This window comes from Eutrema salsugineum, unplaced genomic scaffold, assembly GCF_000478725.1.
Source record: "Eutrema salsugineum unplaced genomic scaffold, Eutsalg1_0 scaffold_2, whole genome shotgun sequence".
NCBI classification, from domain to species: Eukaryota; Viridiplantae; Streptophyta; class Magnoliopsida; order Brassicales; family Brassicaceae; genus Eutrema; species Eutrema salsugineum.
Window position 1 is genome coordinate 8,676,443 of NW_006256829.1, and position 25,850 is coordinate 8,702,292.

The window sequence follows — 25,850 nt, forward strand, 5'->3', positions numbered from 1 at the left end:
AAAGAAATGTTTACTGGTTCTGTTTTTTACTTTTTTGTTTTAAATGAATCAGAAGAGGAGACAAACTCAAGATCTTCTCTTAACATATCTTGTTTCTGATAGCTTGCAAGTTGTCTACATAATTCCACGGCCCACCAACAAGTCCAAAGTGGTCCGTCGAACTGGCAAGAAAGGTCCACATAATATGGTTAGGATGAAAGATCATTATTTCGTGGCTAATGTCTTAGCCACAATACAAATCATCTAAACGATGACAAAACAACTCTCAGTTCAAAACGATATTTTGTTTTCATTTCTTTGAAGGAACAAAAAATGCATAAAAAAGACGGCTACATAACTAGAAGAATGATAAATGAGACTGACCTGCTGGGACAAAGTGATTTCTCTCCCCATTTGAGTAGTATAGTTTGATGCTTGTGTTTTTTTTTTTTAATATCATGTAATTCACTTCAAAATTTTGTAATCTGAGGGTGATGATCAGATGTACTTTTGATTCTTCCATCAAATTCTCAAAAACAGAACTGCGCAGCAAAAGCGTTGAAGAAAATATTAGACGGAAAAAAATTACACTTTTGGAAAATACCGAATTCGGACATAAATGAGAGGATTAAGTAAGTTGGTCATTAATCTCCGGCGATCTTGCTCTGGCTGACGAGAACAACCAAGAGTATGCAATTTTTTATGGGCTTATTTGCATCCTTTTAATGGCCCTGGCCTCATAAAAGTTCAGATCATTTTTTTTTTCTTTCAACTTTTGTTTCTGATATTTAAACTTTACCCAAAAATATAGAGAAATTATATTAATATTGAATACATTTGGATCGGTCTATTGGCTTATAGTTTACTTTGCATTCTTTTTTGAAAAAAAATTATCTTTGAAATACAGTTTGTTTTAGTCTAATTATTTATAGTAAAAAAAAAACCACATTATTCATATCACTTTTTTTCATTTAGGTTTGGATGATTGTATAATTACACTTTTTCTGATCATTGGTGGACTAAGTCGTCGGAATATTCCAATTTTTTATCAGAAAAAATAAAGTCAGTACAATCACATTCAGACAAAAACAATGACTGTGTATTTTTTGGGACCTGCTATGTGTGGTTTTTTAGTAAGAGGAAGACCAACACATACTCTTTGGTCTTTATCAAAAAAAAAAAAACACATACTCTTTGGGAACTTGTCGTAACTCCGAATCTCTATGTCACTCGTCGGCAGTTGCTGTGTCCACAAAAGTTACAGAAAATCAATTTCCCTGCTTTTCGGTATATGCCACAACAAAGTTATATTTCAGTTTGGGTCGATTTTTATTGATAATTACTCAAGTTTATTGGTATTAATTTTTATAAGACAATTAACAGTGATTTTTTTAAATCAGAGAGTATTGTGATTTGTTTCCCCTGTCATTACAATAACGATACTAAAAATATACTATTATTGTTTTCGATAATAACAAACATTAAGTTGGCGATGAGTCGGATGATGTAACATTTGTACAACACACTTTCTTAAGAAAACTAAAGTCGCTGCTTAAAAAAAAAATGTCTTCTTCAAATGTAACATCTTGCTGCAATAAAATAACTCGTGTTGCTTTCTAACTTGAAGAAAATCAAACATTAATCAAAACCCTAATACGTATACAGCTAAAGAATTACTAAAGTCAACATTGAAAGACACTGACTGATTCAAAAGGAATCCAAAGAAGTGACGGAAGCAGCCAACCCGCAAAGCAAAAGAAACAAATGGCCGCACACGTGTTTTCACCATTTTCAACTCTAGATTATTTTCTTAGGTTTATGCATTGAATTTACATAAAGTATTTTCACTAATTGAGAGCCTTTTATGTTCGTCCTACAAACGCAGAAGTCAGGCCCATAATGGGATGTGTTTTTGTACACATCTTCCTTTGATTCTCTCTGCCACACTCATGTGACACAATTATACTAATTTCCTTTCTTCCCCGATCAACTACATATTTCTTTTTTATTTTACTAAAAAATAAGGGTAACTCAATTTAGTTACATAATTTTCAGTATTTATTTAAGATTTTTGTATTTATCACAATATTATGCAGAAGAAAACAATTCATTGATCTGAATTTAAGTTTCTCAAAATCCTAAAGATATCATTCTAGATCAAATTCTTAAGAGTAAATTTTTGTAGACTATAAAATACCATGATAAACAGATTATTCAGATATTATTTAATTTTCTTACTATGACAAAGTTTACTCCATAATAAAGAAATAAGATAAATGAAGAAAAAGGGTTTAAGGAAAGGGAAAGGGGTTTCATTAGTGTTGACAACGCCACTCTCTCTCTTCTCTTCTCGAGATCCTAAAAATGGCACTGACCAATTCAACTTCGATTCACTGAACCATCACCGTGAGTCACTACTGAGCCATGACCCACCAAACCCATCGACGTCGCCGTCGTCACTCCGCCGTCTGTCACCGTCATCCCACCTCCAAACCCACCACTGGTTTCTGTGCCAGCTGTCTCCGCGAACGCCTCTCCACCATCGAAGCTCTCTCTTCCTCCCTTGCCGCCTCCGATCAGGTCCCTGAGCTCCGTCGTGTTCGCTCTTACTCCGTTCGCGACGCATCCGCCGCAGATTTCGACCAGCCACGACGCAGATCGTGTGATGTTAGGTCCAACGACGGCTCTCTCCACGACCGATTTGCCGACGATGAAGAAGAGAGGCTGGCGAGCTCGATTCGGTTCCCTTTGGTCCCAGATTTAAAAGAGGATGAAGAAGACGAAGAAGAAGATGGAGAAGACATCAGAGGATTCGATGAAGGAAGGGCGAGTATGAGACTCGTGGAAGAAGAAATCGAAGATGGAGAGCAGAAGAAGACGATGAAAGAGTTTATAGATCTGGAATCGAGAAATCACCAAATCAAGAAGAACAACGGCAAAGATTTGAAAGAAATCGCTTCTGTTTTCAGCAGAACACTTAAGAAATTTTCCCTCCCCAAACATCCAAAGAATGGAAAAAACCCAGATGCCGGTAACGTCGGAATTTACTCAAAACGCCGGTCAGAAACAGGTCTTGGCCGTCGCTCATGTGATGTAGATCCTAGACTGTCTCTCGACGCAGGTCGAATCTCTTTCGAGGAGCCTAGGGCGTCATGGGACGGATGCTTGACCGGAAAGACATATCCGAAGCTGACTCCACTGTCCGCTGTGACGGAAGATGCTAAAGCCTCGCCGGAGAAGAAAGCCGACGACGATGAGGAGAAGAAACCAGGCGGGACAGCTCAGACAAGGGATTACTACTTGGATTCACGGCGGAGAAGAAGCTTCGATCGATCATCGAGACATGGATTGCTCGAGGTTGACGAATTGAAAGCTATCTCCAACGCTAAGTTATCACCTGAAACTGTTGGTTTGTTTCATGGAGCAAAGTTGCTTGTTACGGAGAGGGAACTTAGGGATTCGAATTGGTATTCCATCAAAAATTACAAACCGGAGAACTTGGAATCATCTGTTTCTAAAGGCGTTGGTTGTGTTGCTGCTGCTGGTGAGGTGAAGCAAGATGGTTTCGGGTTAAAGAAGTCTGGAAAGAAATGGTCTAAAAGATGGAATCTTTGGGGATTGATTCAGAGGAAAACCGATGTGGCGAAGAACGAAATCAAAACGAACCAAAGTACGAAACTTGGAGGAGATGCAATGGAGGGTTCTTTAGCTGAGTCTTTGTTGAAGCTTAGGAGAGTGGCTAAAGGAGATACCAATGGTGACGTTAGCGAGAAACTCATAAGAAGCTACAGCGTTAGTGCAAGAAAGTCTTGTGATGGTATGTATCATGGTGCTTCTATTGTTAATGGCTTCGAAGGTGGAAGAAGCTCTTGTGATGGTCTGTTCCATGGCTCTATTACCGGCGTTGAGACAGGAAGAAGAAGCTCCTGCGAAGACGGATTGTTTCATGGCGTTGAAGGCAAACGGAACCATCTTCTTCAGAGAGATGCCAAGCTTGGTACTTACTCGCCAGACAACCTCAGAAATGGTATGGTTAGATTCTACTTGACGCCATTAAGGAGCCATGTGACAAGCACCTCCGGGAAAAGTAGGCTGATGAATTAGTCTGATCTGTAATTGTCCCGTTCATGGTGGATTATATTGATACTGTGTTGTAATTAGCAATTACCATGTATGTTACTTATTATCCCATTGTTGTTTTTATAGATATATGAAGTAAGGTCACATGCCTATCTTTTTCTTTCTACTTTGTAAGTGTATTAACGCTCTCAAGAGTTCAATACAATGGTGATTTTGTTAAAAGATTGACCTTTTTTAGAAATTGGCTCTGATCAATACAACAGCCACTATACTCGAAAACAATAGTTTCAAACTCAAGATATTGGGCAACTTTGATGGGTGCATAAATCATCAAGTCATATTCCAAAGAGTTTATGCCAAAAGATGAATCAAGCCAACAATAAAGGACAAGAGCTACTTTCCCAAGAGCCAGAACATCAATGGCAACGTAGAACATAAATGTGTCATATAAAGTTTTGTACTTTCCTCTACAATTTAAAAGGATACATCGGTAGAAACGCTCGTACGATGGTTAAACCTTCAATCTAACCAATACACATCCTAAAATTACACAACTTTTTATCACATCTCTTTTGCACCTTACTCAAGATCATACCCTTTCTCTTGAAGTTCAGTCATGACCTCATTCCTCATTCTCAGCCACAGTTTCTGAGCCTCTTTGTCAAACTTCTTCTTCTCCAATTCTTTCTGGTAGTTATCGGCTTCACCTTCGGATTCAACAATCCCTTTAGGCCCAATTGCTGTGCCGATCATCCCTCCCTTTGCAACAAAATCCTCCATGGCCTCTGTATCACCTGGATAAGGAAACTCACGCCGCTCATACAAATGAGCCAATTCCCTCTCTTCCTTTGGTCTCGGCTTCAACGTCCACCATCCTAGAGGAGACGTTTCATTGTATACCCATGCCATGCCAAAGATTGTGTAGGTGCATAGCAATGCTTTTCCCACTTGTTTCCAAAAGAACATATCGTCACGCCCTAAGCCAACTTTCTTCAGGTACTTATTAGCATCCATTGACTTCAATGCCTCTATTCCTATCACGGAAAATTAACCAACCGAGTCAAATTGAGCTTAAAATGATTTCGTTCAGGCATTTCATCGAACACCTTACGCCACTAACTTAGATCACACCAACAAGCAAAAGCCGAAACCTTTGACAAAAACCCACAATATCCGGTGATCTACAGAAACATAGGACAACAGTTTAAGGGATCTATCCCCATGAATTTAATCGACGTACGGGAAAAAAAGACTGAAGATAGAGCAGATTAGATCGGGAATCAAGTCAAGGGTGGTAGAAAAGTCTCACCCGTTTTAGCCTGATGAAACTTTTTCCGCACCATCTTCTTCTCGGAGATGATCGACGAGCTGAGCCCAGCGACAACGGCACTCGCTGTAATTTTATTAAACCCACGACGAAGAGAAACTGATCTCACTTCTTCAGGCTAACACAGAAAAGCTCTGCTAAAAACGATGCCGTTTCAATAATAATATCGGCCTTATAACTTTGTTTTGGGCCTTCTTATTTACCATCATGAATCAAACTGGTTTTGCAAGTTGTGGGCTTGTTTTAGTAGCATTAAGCTGAATACGTTATCGTTTAGCTTATGTTTAGCCTCCGATTTATTAAATCTATTTTGGGAGTAATCACTGTTTTTTTCCCGGAGAAAGTTCTATAATTGGATTAGATGAGCTGTTATATAACAACCAAAAAGTAGCTTTAGCTCACCTTTCAAAACGAATTATTGTAGTTCCATGTCAAATGAGTCAATGACCCTATAATATCTACTTTTTTTTTCCGACTTACTATCTACTTTATCCCGCAACTATTTACACATATTCATCTCTTTATATAATTTTAGTTTTCTTAAAAAAAGAAGAAGAATCTAAATAAATTCAAACACAAAATCATATTAAAGTTACAAATGATACCTTTAATAGAATTAATTTCCTACATTTCGAAAATAAGACTTATGTATACACTATCTAAACCATTATTTTTTAATGTAACAGTTATATATCTGTGTATATTTAATTTCTAATTTTTAAATGGTTACAACGTTTTTAGAAGTGTGTGTTTAATAGTATATAAGAAACATGCTAAATCTAGATGTGATGTGGCTTGAATTAGTCTTTTAAAGTAACTAGATGAATACCCGCACATTACGTACGAGTTTTTCTTTTCAATTTTTTTCAAATCTTTTTTTATATAATTGAGTTTATATATAATTTTATAAAAATTAATATAACCATCACTTGTTAGTTACTTACTTGTTAATATATTATTCTAAAAATTTTAAAATATTAATTTAAAATATATATTGAATATTATTTAATAATTTAATATTATATTAAAAATTAATAAGTATCATTCAATATTTTTAATTAGTTATAACATAAATTTTTGTTTAACATTTACACAAATATTAATTAATAATTAATTAATAAAAATTTAAAATAAATATAATCATCATTTCATTTGTTACTTGTTAGTATTTTATTATAAATAATCTTTAAAAATTAATTTAAAATACATCTGGAATATTATTAAGTAATATACAGTTATATAAAAATTAAATACATATCTATTAATATTTTTAATCAGTTATAACATAAATATTTATTTAATATTAATATAAATGTTAATTATGAGTCAATTAATAAAACAAATTTTTCATATTTTTGAAGTGCTTTAAAATTTAATATTAAAATTTATTAATTAAAATTTAAGTGACATGTGTCAACCTCTCCAATATTGATGTGTGAAGCCTATGGAGAAAATTGATCAACTTTTATATATAAGATTCATTAGTTCGTCATGCACCTTTATTGTGCTAAGAATATGCTTTGTTATTAAGTCAAAACACGTCTAATTGGCATTAGTTCAATATAATTGACGTTTACGTTTACGTTTACAATCAATAAACAAAATTTACGTAAGATGTCTTAGCGAGTTTGTTAGAAAAAAAGAAAAAAGCGCGAACGTAAAAGAGTAATCCAAAGTCAGATGTTGTATATATGCAGTTTTTATTTAAATAAATTTGATTAATTACACACAAAAATATTGATTAATTACCGGGGCCCAGAGGGATGCGCACAGGTGCGACGGTCCATAATTCTAAAAAAATTTCTAACAAAATGAATTCATATTTGAAATAAAAATTCTAAAAAAAATCCATATTATTCTAAAAACTTTGTTTAGAAATGACCATATTTGAAAAATTGTTATTTAAAAAAAAATCTTAAAATACAGATTTTTTTATATTAAATTGATATAGGGAGCTCAAATTTTATTTTTTTGCCCTAGGTTCTTATAACAGCTGTTAATTACACCAGTTCATACATTCAGCATATATTATTAAGAGAAATTAGACCTCCAAAGAAAAGAGATAGGAAAGAGCAAGTGTGGGTGAGTTTAGATAGATGGAGGATGAGGTAACTTAGACATGAATACGGTTGGGCCACCAGATCACCTAAGCCCTTTTGACCTGTATATAACATCTCATTTCTTCATCTTCAATTTTACATTTTGTTATTATCTTTAATATCTCTCGAATATAATTTAGTAGAAGCAAATCTTTCCTCTTCTTGTTTCTTCTTCTGCGTTCCCTTCAAAGAGCTTACATTTCATGACGCTTCCTTCAACCTAACAAGTAAAAACGACATCGCATCAATTTTCTACACACTACAGCTATTATTTCATTCATATATAGTTCACACACACGTATATATACCAATAGCAAACATCAAGGAAAAAAGACTTGGAGGTTATATGGAGATTCCAAGACGATTTTGTGTATGCGTCCTAACGCTTTTGGTTATCTTTCTTCTTTCGCCAACCACCGTTCACTCCATGATCCGACATTACAAATTCAATGTAAGTCTCTCTGTCATTCATATGTTACATGCACAAAATGGTATGTTATTCTTGAAAAATGCAGAAGTTATGTATATAATTTTTTTTCCTAATTAGTTGTCTCTAATGAGTACGCTTTGATAAACTCAATCAACAACTTAAAATCAACGACAATTCATGAATATGTTCCATATCTCATGCATATATTACATTAAGACTTACTATATTCACGTCCGATATTAGATCCCTAAACATTATAGATATGCGGCTTGCATCATGATCCATGCATTAATGAGATCATGCACAATAACTGACCCGTTAACGTTCATGCACTATGTACTGACCGTTGGATTTAAATGTGTGCACGGCCAGGTGGTGATGACGAACACCACGAAGCTGTGCTCGTCGAAGCCTATTGTCACTGTTAATGGCCAATTTCCGGGCCCCACCATTGTTGCAAGAGAAGATGACACCGTTTTGATCAAAGTAGTGAATCACGTCAAATACAACGTCTCCATCCATTGGTGAGCAACCTCAAACAAACCTTTTTTAAGATATTAGTGAAAATGACCCTTGAATTTCCGTCTCTTTCTTTAAATTCAACCCCATAACTTTAACAATGGCATCAATTAGACACAACAACTAACTAACAATAACGGTATTACTAGCTAAAGTATTATCAACACATGTGTAGGCACGGTATAAGGCAATTGAGGACAGGTTGGGCAGATGGACCGGCTTACATAACCCAATGTCCAATTCAACCGGGACAAAATTATATTTATAATTTTACATTGACGGGCCAACGAGGAACTCTATGGTGGCATGCTCACATCTTGTGGCTCCGTGCCACGGTGCACGGTGCCATTGTTATCTTGCCTAAGCTCGGTGTCACATACCCTTTCCCCAAGCCTTACAAAGAGAAAACCATTGTTCTTGGTGAGCTACCCGAGTGAAAAGAGAACTTAAATCCGATTAATTAATGATTCTCACTACAACTAATTTTTAAAACAACATATAGGTGAATGGTGGAAATCGGACGTGGAACAACTTATAAACGATGCTTCAAGAATTGGAACAGCTCCTATCGCCTCTGATGCACATACCATCAATGGTCACTCTGGCCCCATCTCTAACTGTCCTTCCCAACGTAATTACTTAGAATTCTACATAATCAAACTGATTATCCACTTTTACTTGAGTTGAGAATAGTTATGATATCAGAATTATTTCATCACCTTTTTTTGGTACATTTTTTGCCCGCTTCTTTTAATACCGTATAACCATTGGGAGCCTTTTTATATTTTTTACATAAAATTTGATATATGGATTTTCTTTAACTTTTAGGTGGTTATAATTTACCGGTGAGACCAGGAAAGACATACATGCTACGTATCATCAACGCAGCGTTAAACGAAGATCTCTTCTTTAAAATTGCTGGTCACGAACTAACCGTTGTCGAAGTCGATGCTGTTTACACCAAACCATTTAAAACCGACACCGTCCTCATCGCACCGGGACAGACTACTAACGTTCTCTTAACAGCAAACGCAAACGCTGGTTCCAAATACATGGTCGCCGCCACAACGTTTATGGACGCTCCCATCTTATTCGACAACGTCACAGCCACCGCCACTCTCCACTACATCGGCAACACCACCGTTCCAGCCTCCAAGAAAACAGTCCTCGCATCGCTTCCGCCGCAAAACGCAACGTGGGTCGCGACCAGATTCACAAGATCACTGAGGAGCTTGAACTCCCGCGAGTATCCGGCTAGGGTTCCAACCACCGTGGAACATTCTTTGCTCTTCACGGTGGGTCTTGGCGCAAACCCATGCCGGAGCTGTATCAACGGTGTTCGTTTAGTTGCCGGAATAAACAACGTAACGTTTACAATGCCTAGCACCGCTCTTCTCCAAGCTCATTTCTTCAACATTCCTCACGTATTTACCGACGACTTTCCGGCGAGACCGTTGAATCCGTATAATTATACTGCACCAGTTACGCAGAGCGTCAATGCAGCGACGATGAAAGGTACAAAGCTTTACCGGCTTCCGTACAACGCGACGGTGCAAGTTGTGTTGCAGAACACAGCGATGGTCTTGTCTGATAACCATCCGATTCATCTTCACGGGTTCAACTTTTTGAGGTTGGTAGAGGTTTGGGAGATTTTGACCCGGAAAAGGATCCGAAAGTGTTCAACTTGGTGGATCCGGTAGAGAGAAATACCGTTGGAGTTCCAGCCGGTGGTTGGACCGCCATTAGATTCCTCGCCGATAATCCAGGTACTTAATAATTAAAAATAATTTGCCTGAGGTGTAATTGTATAGCTAATTTCTAGTAGAATATTGCTTTTTCTTCTTTTTCATATAAAAAGTAGTTAGCCTTGTTGTTATGCATTACTTTTGTTAAACAGTTAGTCACTTAGTCTTTTTCAGTCACGGTTTATTTATTTCGTGTTTATAATCTTGTAGCGAATTATTTTATGGGAATATTCGGTCCAACTTGCTAGGCTACAGTTTTGTTGCGTGTCTAATTGGATTTGTTTTATTAAAATGAAGGGGTATGGTTCATGCATTGTCACTTGGAAATCCATACAAGTTGGGGATTAAAGATGGCATTCGTCGTCGACAACGGTCACGGCCCTGACCAGTCACTGCTTCCTCCACCCGCCGATCTTCCCAAATGTTAGGCTTTTTTTTAAAGAAAAAAAATTGTTTTGTAAAATCTATATTTAGAGTTACTTTTGGGGAAATAAAGGTAGGGGGTTTGGTGGATGGTTTACAACTTTTCTATAGTATGTAATAAAAGAATGAATATGGAAGGGAAATTTTATAATATTATTTTTTTGAGACAACGTTATTCTTCTGCTAGGCTTCTGTTTTTTTTTTTTTTGTTATATATTTACTGTTTTCGTTGCAACTTGTCAAGTAGTTTTTAGACCCATGAAGAAAGGAAATCAAAGAAAACCACACGGTGCTCGACGGAATCGTAGAAGATAATAATTTCTAATTGGTAAATGCCAATTGTCAGAGATCCTATTTCGAAAAATCAAAAGATTCGGTCGGTGTTCATATATATGGTAGAGAGATTTATGTGGCAAATTTTGGGAGTGTAACACAAGAGGGCGTTGTATCGAAGTAGGCAAGAATATAAAACGTAGATGTTGAACGGTGAGTTCATATGTAACCATTTGTTTGGATCTTTACACATTTGTTTGTTCATTAACTTCATATAAATAAAATATTATTTACGTGTTTACATCCAGCTATACTGGAATCACAATTTCCATGAAAAAAAATTATCATAATAATTTATCATGAGAAAATAAAACAACATTGTCAGGGAATTGATTCCAAAAGATTTTGGCTGTTTCATCAATTTCGCAAGACGTTTGTCCCTTGGTGCACTAAAACCTTAGTTTGATTTTAATTTCTGTTTAAACAGATTTCTGACTTATTCCTTGTCTGAAATGATACTCTAAATAATAAAAATGTTAAAGTATTCAAATGAAATAAAAGAGTCTTTAGACTGGAAACCTTTCTATTAATGGGAAAAACATATTGTTTGGAGAATATTAGCTGTACCAAAAATGGCAAAAAACTACTATTCAATTATTGCCATGTCTCTCCAACAACTAGACCTTCCCCTACATGTAGCTCCTGGATAGTCCAAAGGGCCATTAAATAAAATAACAATTTTATATTTTAATGCGGTAAATATGTGAGCATCCTGTTAAATAAAACTGGATTAAATCATTTATAGGCCAAAATAAACATGCATATATTCTGAAAATGATACACCTTCTTTTTTTTGTGGCAATCTTGGCATGACCACACCTCATACCCATAGAATTGATTGAGCAGTTTTTCATAAATTGAACATGTGCGAAAGATTTTAGAATTGACGAATTCTTTTTTAGTCATATGATCATTTTTAACTCCGATCCTTTTTAATATGAAATGACATAATATAAAGGGGATAGGTCAATCATTTTTTTGTTTCAGTTGACTAATTATATTCCCAAATGAAGTATTTACTTTTATTTTAAAAATGTTAGATTTTTAATGTAAAAACATTTGAAAAGTAACGTAGTTGAGAAACTTCTAATTAGATTTGCTATACATAAAAAAAACTTCTAATTAGATGAATTCAAAACTGGGAGTTTAGAAGTATATATATTAGCCGTATCTATCACTCTAGATGTACACGGTGACATATAAATGATAAGGGGGGACACATATTTTTCTTATAGTATATGATCAAGGTGATTTTAAGCATTTCGAACTGGATGAAGGTGATATAATATATTCTCTAAGTACGGTATGGTACCATTACCGGCCACGTAACAAAGCTTACCGGCTTAAAACATATAATATCTTTGTCCTTTGACAAATGTAATTAAAGTAACACTCCCTACACAATGTAATTAGGACGTATAAATCGATTAATCTATGTGATCCGTGAAATTAGGAATGTTATTTTGTACTAAACGCTATGTATTTAATGGATTTCCTTGACATGTTCTAAGATTCTTGGTAAAATAAAATATATGTATATATATAAATATTTGTTTTTTAAATCACTACTGTAGGTTTAATAAAGAACAACTCATGCTGTGGTCAACTATTGGGAAACTATGCTGTATATAAATATAAACTGCAAATCTTATCAAACCCTGTGCAGAAGTAGTTTTATTAGAACGTTGTAAGAAAAAGAAGTTTTAATGTCATTAGAACATTTTGGATTCAATCGTACAATTCAATATTTTCAGAAAGGTGATTGGTTGATAATCGTGAGCTCCATGATGACAAACATACGGTGATTGATGTGTTTGTTGTAAATTTCATGATGAGCTCATAACGACCCATAACTATTGTGAAATGAACTTTTGTTGGTGAAGAGAAATTTGAGAAATGGTAGTTTAGTGATACACCATCTAGAATCTTGTAAAAATGTAGTAAATCGTTTTAATGAAAATAATATCAAGAAAAAATGGTTTGGTAAAAAAACAATTGAATAATAGAAGACAAATTTTGTTCACATTTTTTTGGGAGTAGAAGACAAACTAAATTTTATTTGAAACAAAATAGCTTAGTCTACAGGGTGTTCATATTGTTTGTTTTATGATCTGAATTGCTTAATTTAAACCTTCATTTCATTATTTTATTAGAAAAAAAACATTTTTGAACATTGGTAACTTCGTAGAATTTCTGTAAGATCAGGATTCTGGAGGTTGTGTGGCACATCAAGGCGAGATGTGTAACACAACATGAAGACGCGGGAAAGAGGAAGAACATGAATAACCACGTGGCAGCAGCTGAGTGGAGGTGAAGAAAAAGAGTACGTGAGGAGCAAACCAAATCACAAGAAAGAAGATACGGAGGATCGTTGAAGATCTCAACAAAAGGAAAGAGTATATTCGCCAACTCAGGAGATGAAGGGGATATATATACGTGAAGGAAATCTAGAAAAAGGTTGGCCGTTCACAGATTGTATTGAGAGCTTACAAGAAACTACGAGAGAAAGGTTAGGGTTCTTGGTGAGCGAACTAGGCTAGTGTGACACAACTGTTGTTGTGTGGGACTTGGTAAATTAAGAATTGGTCAGTGTCGAATTGCAGTGTGCAAGGTCGTGTAATTCTGATTAGACAAGTCTTTAAGAGATTGTCTAAGTGATTTCTAATAAAAGAGCAAAAGGTTCTTGCATTCCCAAGTGTGTGTTACATACGTCTATGTTTCACTGGTTTTACATTTGGTATCAGAGCGGGATCACCTGCTAGATACCTATATCTATATACAGGTGAAGATCTTGAGGAAGAAATGGAGACTACGAAGTTTATTGCAGTTCACAAACCACTCCGTCTGGATGCTGGAAACTTCGGACACTGGAAAGCACGTATGAGACATGTTATTCGAAGTATTGATGAGGACGCTTGGACTGCAGTTGAAACAGGATGGTCATACCCTACAGTGGTATCAGAAGACAAGGATGGTAAGAAGATTCAGATAGCCAAGCCAAAGAATACCTGGACTGAGGTCGACAAAAACTTGTCAAAATTCATTTCTAAGGCTATCTCAGCAATCTTCGATGCAGTTGATCTGGATGAATTCAGTATCATTCAGGGATGTGAGTCAGCTAAAGAGGCGTGGGACACTCTGGTGAATCATTTTGAAGGAGATACGAGTGTGAGAAGAACTCGGATTGATCACCTTGCGTCACAGTTTGAAAATCTCAGAATGGAGAAAAACGAAACCGTTGGGAGCTTTACTACGAAACTGAGTACACTTGCCAATGAAGCTGCTGTTCTCGGAAAGAAATACAAAGACAAGAAACTGGTTAAAAAACTGTTGAGATGTCTTCCACCAAAGTTCGCTGCTCACAAGGCTGTTGTTAAGTACTCAATGGACACTGATGACATGAAGTTTGATACCTTGGTGGGCATGCTTAAGGCTGAAGAACTAGAAGCAAATGCAGATGAAACAGCCAAGCAGAAAGACATTGCATTTGCGGCTGCAACTGAAAATGAAAGAGTCAATCAAGTTGAGGAGAATCTGAGTCTTCTAGCCAGGAACTTCAACAAAATGCTGAGAAGGGTTGAGAAGGGTCAAAATAAGAACACCAGAGGCCAACGGAATGACTTTGACAGGAATAACTCTCGAAGTACTCGCACTGATGGAGCTCGTTCTGGAAAGAAGAAGGATCTGCAATGTCATGAATGTGAGGGATATGGACACTTCAGGAATGAGTGTCCACTGGCTAAGCAGAAGGCGCTGAAATGCATAGAGTGCAAGGGGTTTGGGCACACGCGAAACGAGTGTCCAACCGTTCTGAGATCTCGAGAAAAATCCTTAGTTGCATTGAGTGAATCTGAGTCTGGAAGTGATGAAGATGATGAGGAAGAAGACTTGATGCTGAATTTTGTAGCCTTTGTTGCTGAGGGAGAAGAACAGGCTGAAAAGAAATCTGCTGAAGTTGCTGGATCTGATAGTGAGGATGAGGATGGTGACTTTGATGCAAAAGCTGAATACAGGAAACTCTATGAAAACTGGGTTAAACTGAGTCAAGAAAATCTTCAGTTGGTTAAAGATAAAGCTTTAATGAAAGCTCAAATTAATATCTTGGAGATGGAAAAATATCCAGTCGAAGAAGTCCTTGAAAAACTGGAGGATCTCAAAGATGAAAAACTGAATTCTGACGCTCTTGAAGTTGAGAGGAAGAGGAACATCGAACTTGAAGGGAAGCTCGAGAACCTGAGAGAAGTGTGTAAACTGGAGAAGGACAAGTGCATAACTCTCCAAGCTCAACTGACCGAAAACCACAAGAAGATCAGAATGCTTAACACAGGTGCTGAGAATCTGGATCAAATTCTTTCAATGGGACTGCCTCCTAAGAAGAACTGGGGTCTTGGATATACTGGAGACTTCAGCACAAGTTCCACTACATTGGGGAATATGTCGAACTTTGTGTATGGAAGCACATCAAGGAGTGAGTTTGCCGAACCACCAGCTGATGTACCACAGAAAATCATGCGTCATGTCACTGGAAATTCGTCAACAGTCCGGAATCAACACTCTCAAACTCAGACTGCTGTTGGTGATGCCAAAAGTAAGGAGTTACAACGAATCAAAAGACCTTCGAAACCCTGTTGTTTCTTCTGTAACAGACCAGGCCACAAGAAAGTTAGGTGCTACAGATTCCGAAACAAAATCAGAGGTGCTTGGAAAAGGGGTCTGTGCTTTGTTGAACCTAAACACTTTGGTAAAGTTTGGGTTGAAAAGAAAGATCTGTATCACACAATGCAATCTGAAGAGGAAATAGAGGAAGTCGTGTGCAACTTAGCCAGGATTCAATTTGAGGAGCCAGAAACGGTTGCCAATGTTGCATATACCTCGTCTAAGGGACAAGTAGGAGACGCCTGGTATTTTGATAGTGGATGTTCGAGGCACATGACAGGGAATCAAAGCTGGTTTGACTCACTGAATGCTGTGAAAGGTGGTAAGGTCACATTCGGTGATGGTGGACAAGGAAAGATTCTGGGTGTTGGAAATCTAGAAAGGGATGACCAACCTCAACTCATGAATGTCTTCTATGTTCAAGGTCTCAAGGCGAATCTGATCAGTGTGAGTCAGTTGTGTGATGAAGGACTTAAAGTCATTTTTACTCAGGTGGACTGTCAGCTAGTAGACATGAATGGTAACATTGTGCTGATGGGAATAAGGTCTGGAAATAACTGCTATCTGTGGAGTCATTCAGAAAAATGCTTGACCGCGAAGGAATCTCAGATTGACCTGTGGCACAAGAGAATGGGACATATGAATGTTCATGGGCTGAGTCGATTGGTAAAGGCAGAAGCTGTAAGGGGTATCCCTGATCTAGAAACTCCAGGTAGCACTGTATGTGAGGCCTGCAGTAAAGGGAAACAAATCAATGTACAACATAAAGCTGTCGCAGAAGTCAGATCGAACAGAGTTCTTGAGCTCATTCACATGGATTTGATGGGTCCTGTACAAACTGAGAGTATTGGAGGCAGAAGATATATCTTCGTGTTGGTAGATGACTTTTCTCGGTATACGTGGGTGCGATTTCTTCGTGAGAAATCAGAAGCGGCTGAGAGCTTTAAGATCCTTGCTCTGCAGTTAAAGACCGAGAAAGGGAATATTGTTCAGATCAGGAGTGATCATGGTGGTGAATTCCAGAATGAAGTGTTTGAAAAATTCTGCAATAGTCAAGGAATCAGGCACCAGTATTCTGCGCCCAGAACACCACAACAGAATGGAGTGGTTGAAAGGAAGAATAGAACTCTGCAAGAGATGGCTAGAGCTATGATGCACGGGAACAATGTAGCTACACGATTTTGGGCTGAAGCAATTAACACGGCGTGCTACATCATCAACCGTGTGTATGTCAAGCCGGGTACCAAGACAACACCATACGAAGTTTGGAATGGTCGCACACCCAATGTGAGCTATTTTCATGTGTTCGGGTGTGTGTGCTACATTCTAAATGATAAAGACAATCTTGGTAAGTTTGATTCCCGGAGTGATGTCGGCATGTTCTTAGGATACTCAACCAACAGCAGAGCTTACAGAGTTTTCAATCAACGTACCAAACTCATTGGAGATGCAATCAATGTGGTGTTTGACGATAAGAGTAGCTACTCAGCTGAGAAAGTCATTTCTACCTCTATGTGTGACACAATGATACATGATGACGTTCAGTTGACAGAGGAGACACATGATGAGGATACCTCGGTTAAAGAAGATGTTGAAGACACTCGCCCACACGTGCATAAAAATCACTCACTGGATGATGTGATTGGGAATGTGTATGATGGACGTGTCACACGTGGAAAGAAAATTGACTTCAAGGAGCTGGCAAAATTTGCATGCTTCATATCTTTTACTGAGCCACACACTGTGAATGAGGCACTGGATGATGAGTTCTGGGTTGCAGCATGTCATGAGGAGCTGGAACAGTTTACTCGGTTGGATGTCTGGGACTTAGTTCCTAAACCTGCTCATGTGAATGTTGTTGGTACCAAGTGGATATTCAAGAACAAAACAGATGAGGATGGGAACGTGATCAGGAATAAGGCGAGACTTGTTGCTCAGGGGTATGCACAGATAGAAGGCATAGACTTTGATGAAACCTTCGCACCAGTAGCTCGTTTGGAGTCCATTCGACTGCTCTTCGGAATAGCTTGCAGGCTGCGGATTAAACTCTACCAGATGGACGTCAAGAGCGCCTTTTTGAATGGCATCTTACAGGAAGAAGTTTACGTGTCCCAACCCAAGGGATTCGAAGATCCGCAGTTTCCCGACCATGTCTACAAGCTGAAACGAGCCTTGTACGGCTTGAAACAAGCTCCCAGGGCATGGTATGAACGTCTAACTCAATTCTTGCTTGATGCTGATTATCTGAGAGGCAGTGTGGATAAGACCCTGTTTCTAAAAAATGAGGGATCAAAGCTGCTTGTGGTTCAGATTTATGTCGATGACATTATCTTTGGCGGAACACATCAAGAGCTAGTGAAATGAATTTGTCAAAACTATGACAAGAGAGTTCCAGATGAGTATGGTTGGGGAACTGAGTTACTTTCTTGGACTTCAAGTGAAGCAGTCGGGAGACGGAATTTTTGTCTCGCAGAGTACCTATGCCCGCAATCTGGTGAAGAGGTTTGAGATGGAAACATGTAAGACTTCTAAAACACCCATGAGCACAACTAGCAAGTTGTCGAGAGATGAGGAAGGTCAAAAGGTGAGTGAAAAGTTGTACCGTGCCATGATAGGGAGCCTGTTGTATCTGACCGCAGTAGACCTGATCTGTGTCTGAGTGTCGGCTTGTGCGCTCGATATCAAGCAAGCCCTCGACAATCTCATTTGTCCGCAGTCAAACGTATCATCAAATACGTGCGAGGTACACTTGACTATGGTATTTTTTACTCTACTGAGACTAACACAAATCTTGCAGGGTTCTGTGATGCAAATTGGGCAGGGTGTCTTGATGACCGGAAAAGCACATCTGGAGGTTGTTTCTTCCTGGGAAACAACTTGATTTCGTGGCACAGCAAGAAGCAGAACTGTGTATCACTCTCCACAGCTGAGGCAGAATACATAGCTCTTGGAAGTTGTTGCACACAGCTGTTGTGGATGCGTCAAATGCTCGCCGATTACGGTATCCATAATGATCCTTTTCTTGTGCATTGTGACAATAAAAGTGCCATAGATCTCACTAAAAATCCAGTCCAACACTCACGCACTAAGCATGTAGACATTAGGCATCACTTTGTGAGAGACTTAGTTGAGGAGAAACTTGTCATTATCAAGCATGTAGCATCTGAGCACCAACTTGCAGACATATTCACCAAACCGCTCGATCTCAACACCTTTCTCTATCTGCGAAAGGCGTTGGGTGTGTGTGAGCAATAATTCTCTAGTCGAGGTGATAGCCAATGTAGAAGTGTAAATAATCGGGTTTTATGTATATGCTATTGACACCTTCTGCTGAGCAAGTTGTCTCAGGGAATCTTGTGTGTGAATGTCTAGTGATGGAGAGTTGTGATGTCCTGCCAAGATGATTGTCACTCATGCGGGATTGGGATGCTGAAACATTTCATATCTGGCACTGATCACTGACAGGATTGGCCAAAATCATCTCTGAGTACGGACCGAGCTATGAGAAATTATTCACTATACCAGTCTGAATGTATGGGTGTTGGAAGTGTGTGAATGCTCCTCAGCTGAGGGAATGCAGCACAATCAGGCAAAGGCCATAACAACACGGCTTAACAACACACTCTGAGGACCCCAAAATGAAGTGTGAAAAGAAACAGGATAACATAATCTCCTGAAAGAAATGTGTGAATGCTCCTCAGATGAGGGAATGCAGCACAAAGAAAATACAGGGGACTCAGAGTGGAGTGTGTTACTCCTGTGTATCCATCAAAGTGTAGTGTCTCATGGTCTGGCGGAGGAGTAGACATTTGGTCCGAACTCTCGGGTGATTTAAGTTAAGGATGTCTGAGTCTTCTCACGGGTTGAAGCACAAAGAATGTCTGAGAATAACTAATGATGTGAAAGCACTTCGGCTGAAGGATTGGCTGCATCATTGTGCTCGCAGGTAGACTTCTCTTCCCATCTAATTTTACATTGGTATTCATCTCGATCTTTTTGTACATAGGTGAAATGTCTTGTCCGTTATTCGTCCGTCGTGCCTAGAGTTGCGTGCTCAATTTTGTCATGGGTCACTTAATGGGATTCTCCTTGTGTTGCCTGTGTTTGCTTTGCCGGTGTGTTAAATTGCTTTGTGTGTGTAATGTAGCTCATAATTGTGTGAGAAATCTATGATGATTTTTTTCGGGCCTAAAGCCCATTTGGTGTTGGGCTAATGTATGTGTTTAGCTGTGCTTCTAGTTTCCCGCTGGTTTATTAGGGGCTGCTGACGTTTGGTGTGCCACAAAACCCTAATTGTGTGCGACGCATTGGAGAGTCTCTGCTCACCTCGCCGATTTCACTCTGCCCGACGATGCCGCGAACCACCAGACTTCAATCCTCCAAGCTCATGGCCTCTGCCATTGAAGCCTCTCGTCGCGAACCTGCGGACTCGGAGACACTTGCCACTGCTCTTCGACGTCTCTCTGCGAAGAAGAAAACTGCTCATCGTTCCAGAAAGGAACAAGTGGTCATCTCCGATGAAGAAAATAGCAGCGATGGGGAGAGTCAAAACACCGGTGGTTCCTCACACCCTCCGGCGTACTTTGAAGACCCGCGAGATCTGTTCTCCAATCCATTCGTGGAATCCAGTGATGAGGAGATGCTTGGTGGCTCCGATGATGACCGAGCACGAGTGTGCGCGCTGTATGAGGATCAAGATACCCGGTACCGCGCAATTCGAGCCGCTACTGTCACTCATGAGCGCATGCATCCTGAGCTGACTCGTCCGTTGCGTTATTCGCGAGACAACTTTGCGTCTGCTGCGGCTCGGGAAAGATGTACGAGTTCACACCTGACATCATCAATCGCATGTTCCTGATCAAAGAAGATCTGCCGTCTGGTGAATGGGATAAGATGAACATCGAAGAGGCGGTTCGGGTTGTGTCCGGAGGCCGAAAGAATCGTTGGGAGGATTTTGGTTCCAAACATCTTCAACCCACGTATGGAGTCCTGTACAAGCTTTGCTGTCGTAATTGGATGCCCACGACGAATTACACCACCATGGTGAAAGACAGAGTCAAGTTTGTGGCTTCTCTCATCCAAGGCCGACGGTTCAACTTTGGTCTTCTGGTGTATGAACAGATCCTTGCCATTGCCCGAACGCCTGAGCAAGTCAATCTCAAGCTGATGTTTCCAAATCTGATCTTTCAGATGCTGAAATTTCAGAAGATGATCCCAGGTCATCGTGGTGATCAGCCACTCCAAGGGTTTCCTCTGAAGATCACACTGGACAAGAAAGCTGGAAAAGGTTCAGATGGTGACGAATCCGAAGCTCTCCCTACTCTGACAGCAGATTTGGATCAGCTTGCACGCTGGGTTAAGCGCATTCAACTGCGTCTCAAAGGTAAGTAGTCTAACTTGGTGCAACGGACAATGCTGTTTTTTTTTTTACTGTTTTTTTTGTTCTAAATGTGCACTCAAGCAGGGGGAGAATATGGCTCGCGAGACAATACTGCAAAGGACAAAGAGTCAGACACTGAGGGGGAGCAGCAGGGAGATGAGACAGAGAGTGAGGAGAGTAATTGAGTTTCTATAGCCGTGTTGATGCAGGAGGCTTGACGTGACACATTCAGACAAAAAGGGGGAGAATGTAAGATCAGGATTCTGGAGGTTGTGTGGCACATCAAGGCGAGATGTGTAACACAACATGAAGACGCGGGAAAGAGGAAGAACATGAATAACCACGTGGCAGCAGCTGAGTGGAGGTGAAGAAAAAGAGTACGTGAGGAGCAAACCAAATCACAAGAAAGAAGATACGGAGGATCGTTGAAGATCTCAACAAAAGGAAAGAGTATATTCGCCAACTCAGGAGATGAAGGGGATATATATACGTGAAGGAAACCTAGAAGAAGGTTGGCCGTTCACAGATTGTATTGAGAGCTTACAAGAAACTACGAGAGAAAGGTTAGGGTTCTTGGTGAGCGAACTAGGCTAGTGTGACACAACTGTTATTGTGTGGGACTTGGGTAGATTAGGAATTGGTCAGTGTCGAATTGCAGTGTGCAAGATCGTGTAATTCTGATTAGACAAGTCTTTAAGAAATTGTCTAAGTGATTTCTAATAAAAGAGCAAAAGGTTCTTACATTCCCAAGTGTGTGTTACATCTGTTTCACTGGTTTTACAATTTCGACTCCAAAAACGGCACTGTGAACGTTACCAAACCACTTGAGAGCCCCATCGAAGATCGTACGTGTCTACTCTTTCATTAAATCACATAAGATAGATCTAACGTACATAAATCTACCACGTGAACAAATCACAATGGAGAAAACAGATTCCTCGAGATCTTAAAAGCCAAAAAAAAAACAATTAAAGTGGGAGACCGACCAATGATAATGCAAAACGCGCATCTCACGTGGACCCCTTTGTACAACTTGGCCATGTAATTTACCGCTGATCTCGACCGTTCATTTGGCGGCTGCTTTTTTTTTTTCCCGATCTGACACAGAAAATCCCAAAATTGCGAAAATAGAATAAAAATATATCAACTGTCTGTACGTAATCAGTGAAATTAAAAAATTATAAAAGTATGCAGCAGTATCAGTAAAGTAAATGTTTTTTTTTGTGTGTATAGTAGTTGTATAGTATTATTTTATGAGGATGTTGAAAATTTGTTAATGTTCTCCGAGAGGCATCGTATACTCCCAGAAAATGTCAACTTCGCGTGATTTAATTTTTTTTTATAAAATAGTTTTTTCCTTTTTTTTCTCAATGACAATTATTTGTGTATTTCACAACATATCAGAGTGTTTGTAATCATAACAGTCACGGAATTTTTCTTCCAATTTTATATTTTCTTTTTCATGTCTTAGAATGACCAAACTAAACTTTACTTGGCAGTATTTACAATTCAAATTTATAAGACTGCACACTTTTTTTTTGTCAATTCAATCGCTATACATTTAGTTCGAATTCTCAACTTGTAATGCCATTTATACTTTTATCGTGGACATTTAAATAGTATAAACAGTTAAACACACTCCATCTTAATGAAATTTTCATTAAAAAATAAAGCGATAATTTTTTAGGGTCCGATTAGTAGCTATAGTTTTAATAAACGGATCACATAATTTGCCAATTAGAAAGATAACAGTTAAAAAGAAAGCCTTTAAAGATAACGGTAAAACAATATGTTGTTTGATGGCACTGACTATTAAACGATGGTTATAACGGTGACAAACAATTTGACTACTAAATCTAGCTAATGATTAAGAAAAAAATAAATAATAATTACATTAAAAAGGGAAAAACTATATCAGATTTATATAACTTTGAGTTAACTCAAGACCAATGTAAGTGGAAACATATATTAACTGCGTATTAAGCAGGAATATTACAATGTAAGGTGACATAGAAAAAAGTAAAAGAGGAGTAAAACCGATCCAATCTTTATTTTCCGTAAAAAGGAAAAAAAAAAAAATACTAGCATCACCTAAAATTGAATTCCTCAAGAACAGAACTATAAGAGCCCAAATCATCGTCTCCCTTTCTCTGCCTACTTCTCTGTCTCTCTTTTTCTTAACACGAGATAGATATTAGAATCTGGTTTCTGGTTTTCATTTTCTTTCCATTTATGGGTTAATTTGCTTCTTCTTGCACGTTATAGTTTTCCAAATTGGGTAAGCTCCAAGGTAGCTTCTTCGATATTAAATTTTTTTTTTTTTTCATTTTCTGTAGCCATATGTTTATTTTCCCGAGAAATTTTATCCACACCCAGATCTTTAAATCTCAACTCGGAGTCTCTGATACTTAATAAACCCACTCATGCTTTAGTTCCACCAATTCTGGAAAACCAATAGATTTGTTTTCCTTCTTCTGCAAAATCTCAGAAATACCCAAATAAAATTCTCTTTTTAAGACTCACTACCCAGATCTTGCCTAGATTTTTACTATTGATTCCCTTGATTTTCTCATTTCTTTTCCAAAAGTTTCAAACTTTTTAAGATTCCTTGAAGTGGGTCTTAGCAATGCTTCAAAGAAATTCCGATGATTTCTCTAATCAAAATAAAAATGAAGTATTATTTGACAGTGATTGTTGTGTTCTTCCTTTGATTCTCTTAGTCTTAGCTCTTCAATAAACCCAATTTTTTTTTAAAACATTTTGGGATCTTATTGAGCCTAATCCCGTAAATCCGTTGAACCATGTCGGTATGACTTGTTCTTGCAAATCGTAAAACAACCAAAAGAAACAAAAAAAACAGAGCTAGTTATTTTTGTTTTTCTGGACATGGAGATTCTGAGACCGACGACGTCGCACGTGTCCGGTGGGAACTGGCTCATGGAAGAGACGAAGAGCAACGTCGCCGTCGCAGCTTCTGGCGAGGTTGCTACGTGGACGGCGGCGGAGAACAAGGCATTCGAAAATGCTCTGGCGGTTTACGACGACAACACTCCCGATCGGTGGCAGAAAGTAGCGGCGGTGATTCCGGGAAAGACCGTGAGTGACGTCATCAAACAGTATAATGAGCTGGAAGCTGACGTCAGTAGCATTGAGGCCGGTTTAATCCCGGTTCCTGGCTACATCACCTCGCCTTTCACTCTGGACTGGGCCAGTGGCGGCGGCGGCGGATGTAACGGGTTCAAACTCGGTCACCAGGTAGGTAATAAACGTTCGCCGGCCGGTAGATCGCCGGAGCTGGAGCGGAAGAAAGGCGTTCCTTGGACAGAGGAAGAACACAAGTAAGCCTCTGTTCTGTTTCCGGTTGATTAGAAATTGAAACTAAACCGGAATATTGTGTCATTGTCATAAATTTTGGTCACTAATCATGCATTATTATAAATTGAACAATTTATAGAAAAGTATCCAAGTTTCGCGTTGTTTATAGCTTCAGAATGACACTTTCAATTTAATTATAGTGTATATAACTTTATGAAAATATCTTGATTCGATATTTGTCACAAACAGTCTATATATATTCATGAAGAAATACATGCACAAAGCATAATCGTAGTTTGGTTTAACAAAGTTGCGACTATGCTAAATATATAGCTTAATAAATATGTCCTAACCATATATATGACGTTAACATACGTAACTCATTAATTATTACCATTATGGATAAAGATTCTATTTACATTTTGATAGTATTTTGTAATGAATATAGTTTATCTTTGGTTCGATATTTGTCGCATATTCAGGCTATTTCTAATGGGTTTGAAGAAATACGGGAAAGGAGATTGGAGGAACATATCTCGGAACTTTGTGATAACTCGAACGCCAACGCAAGTGGCTAGTCACGCCCAAAAATACTTTATCCGGCAGCATTCCGGCGGCAAGGACAAGAGACGAGCAAGCATTCACGACATAACCACCGTGAATCTCGAAGATGAAGCTTCTTTGGAGACCAACAAGAGCTCCATCGTCGGACAAGAACAGCGTTCAAGGCTAACCGCGTTTCCTTGGAGCCAAACGGACAACAATGGAACGCATGCGGATGCCTTCAACATAACGATTGGAAACGCTATTAGTGGCGTTCACTCGTACGGACAGGCTCTGCTTGGAGCGTTTAACAACGCAGATTCTTGCTACGACGCGCAGAACACAATGTTTCAGCTATAGCGCGAGTGGTGATCGATCTCTAATTAAAGGGTGTAAGTTAAATTCTTAATTTTTCATATGGACGAAACAATCGTATTTGAAAATTGTATAATAAACGTCCATTGCTTTAATTGATTCCAAATTTAAAATAGTTGATTAATAAAATTTCGTGACAGTGCCTAAATTTTCTGAGTTAAATTGTTAAATGTTTTTGTCCCCTATGTTTTGACTCAGCTACAGCGTTAAGCAGTTAATAATATATTATCAGTGGTTAACAACTGAAAGGTATTAATATTAACCTCTCCTTCGACGAACATAACTCTTTTTTCTCTTTTTGCTCGATCCTTAATCACGTTAAACCAGCCCCAAATCCAGATGATTTTGCCGTTGATTTGAGTCAGGTTTTAACCTTTTTCTTACCCTGGGTCGAATCATGGTCGGATGTAGGTTTGGTTTAAAAATTGGATATAAGGGCTTGGTTTCATATTGGACCAGGTGGTCCAGGTCAGAAACCACAGTTCTATCGAATTGGTTTGCAGTCGAATCGGTAGATAGATGATTATGGTATTGACAAAATAACTTATATTTATTGTGCATACTACCATATATTTTTAATTTTTGATGTCAACACAAATATATTCTTTTATTTAGGATGTGTTCATATAACAGACTATATTTGGTA

At 38.4% G+C, this 25,850-nt stretch overlaps 4 protein-coding genes across 7 annotated transcripts; 3 read left to right on the forward strand and 1 right to left on the reverse strand.

Moving 5' to 3' along the window:
- The first annotated feature begins 2,291 nt into the window (after positions 1–2,291).
- On the forward strand, positions 2,292–4,281 carry LOC18018707 (UPF0503 protein At3g09070, chloroplastic). Its single transcript, XM_006400961.2, has one exon. The coding sequence runs from the start codon at positions 2,404–2,406 to the stop codon at positions 4,081–4,083; it is 1,680 nt and encodes a 559-aa protein (XP_006401024.1). The 5' UTR covers positions 2,292–2,403; the 3' UTR covers positions 4,084–4,281.
- Positions 4,282–4,477: 196 nt separating this feature from the next.
- LOC18018708 lies at positions 4,478–5,487 on the reverse strand. 4 transcript variants are annotated; one of them, XM_024156328.1, is made up of 3 exons: positions 5,369–5,470; positions 5,211–5,240; positions 4,478–5,087 (listed from the first exon to the last, which is right to left on the reverse strand). In XM_024156328.1, the coding sequence occupies exons 1-3, from the start codon at positions 5,400–5,402 to the stop codon at positions 4,639–4,641; spliced, it is 513 nt and encodes a 170-aa protein (XP_024012096.1). In that variant the 5' UTR covers positions 5,403–5,470; the 3' UTR covers positions 4,478–4,638. The 4 variants fall into 4 exon arrangements, with proteins under 4 accessions (XP_024012096.1, XP_024012095.1, XP_006401025.1 ...); XM_024156327.1 differs by having other exon boundaries at positions 4,478–5,093; XM_006400962.2 differs by lacking the exon at positions 5,211–5,240 and having other exon boundaries at positions 4,478–5,093; positions 5,369–5,487.
- Positions 5,488–7,831: 2,344 nt separating this feature from the next.
- On the forward strand, positions 7,832–10,607 carry LOC18018709 (laccase-16). The gene is given in 7 exon segments (XM_024156544.1): positions 7,832–7,936; positions 8,288–8,439; positions 8,610–8,854; positions 8,937–9,065; positions 9,263–10,054; positions 10,057–10,200; positions 10,477–10,607. Coding segments are annotated over 7 exon segments (1,698 nt in total).
- Positions 10,608–23,117: 12,510 nt separating this feature from the next.
- Positions 23,118–25,333, forward strand: LOC18018710 (transcription factor DIVARICATA). Its single transcript, XM_006400964.2, has 2 exons — positions 23,118–24,309; positions 24,769–25,333. Exons 1-2 carry the CDS (start codon positions 23,858–23,860, stop codon positions 25,187–25,189), a joined length of 873 nt encoding a protein of 290 aa, XP_006401027.1. The 5' UTR covers positions 23,118–23,857; the 3' UTR covers positions 25,190–25,333.
- The last annotated feature ends 517 nt before the right edge of the window (positions 25,334–25,850 follow it).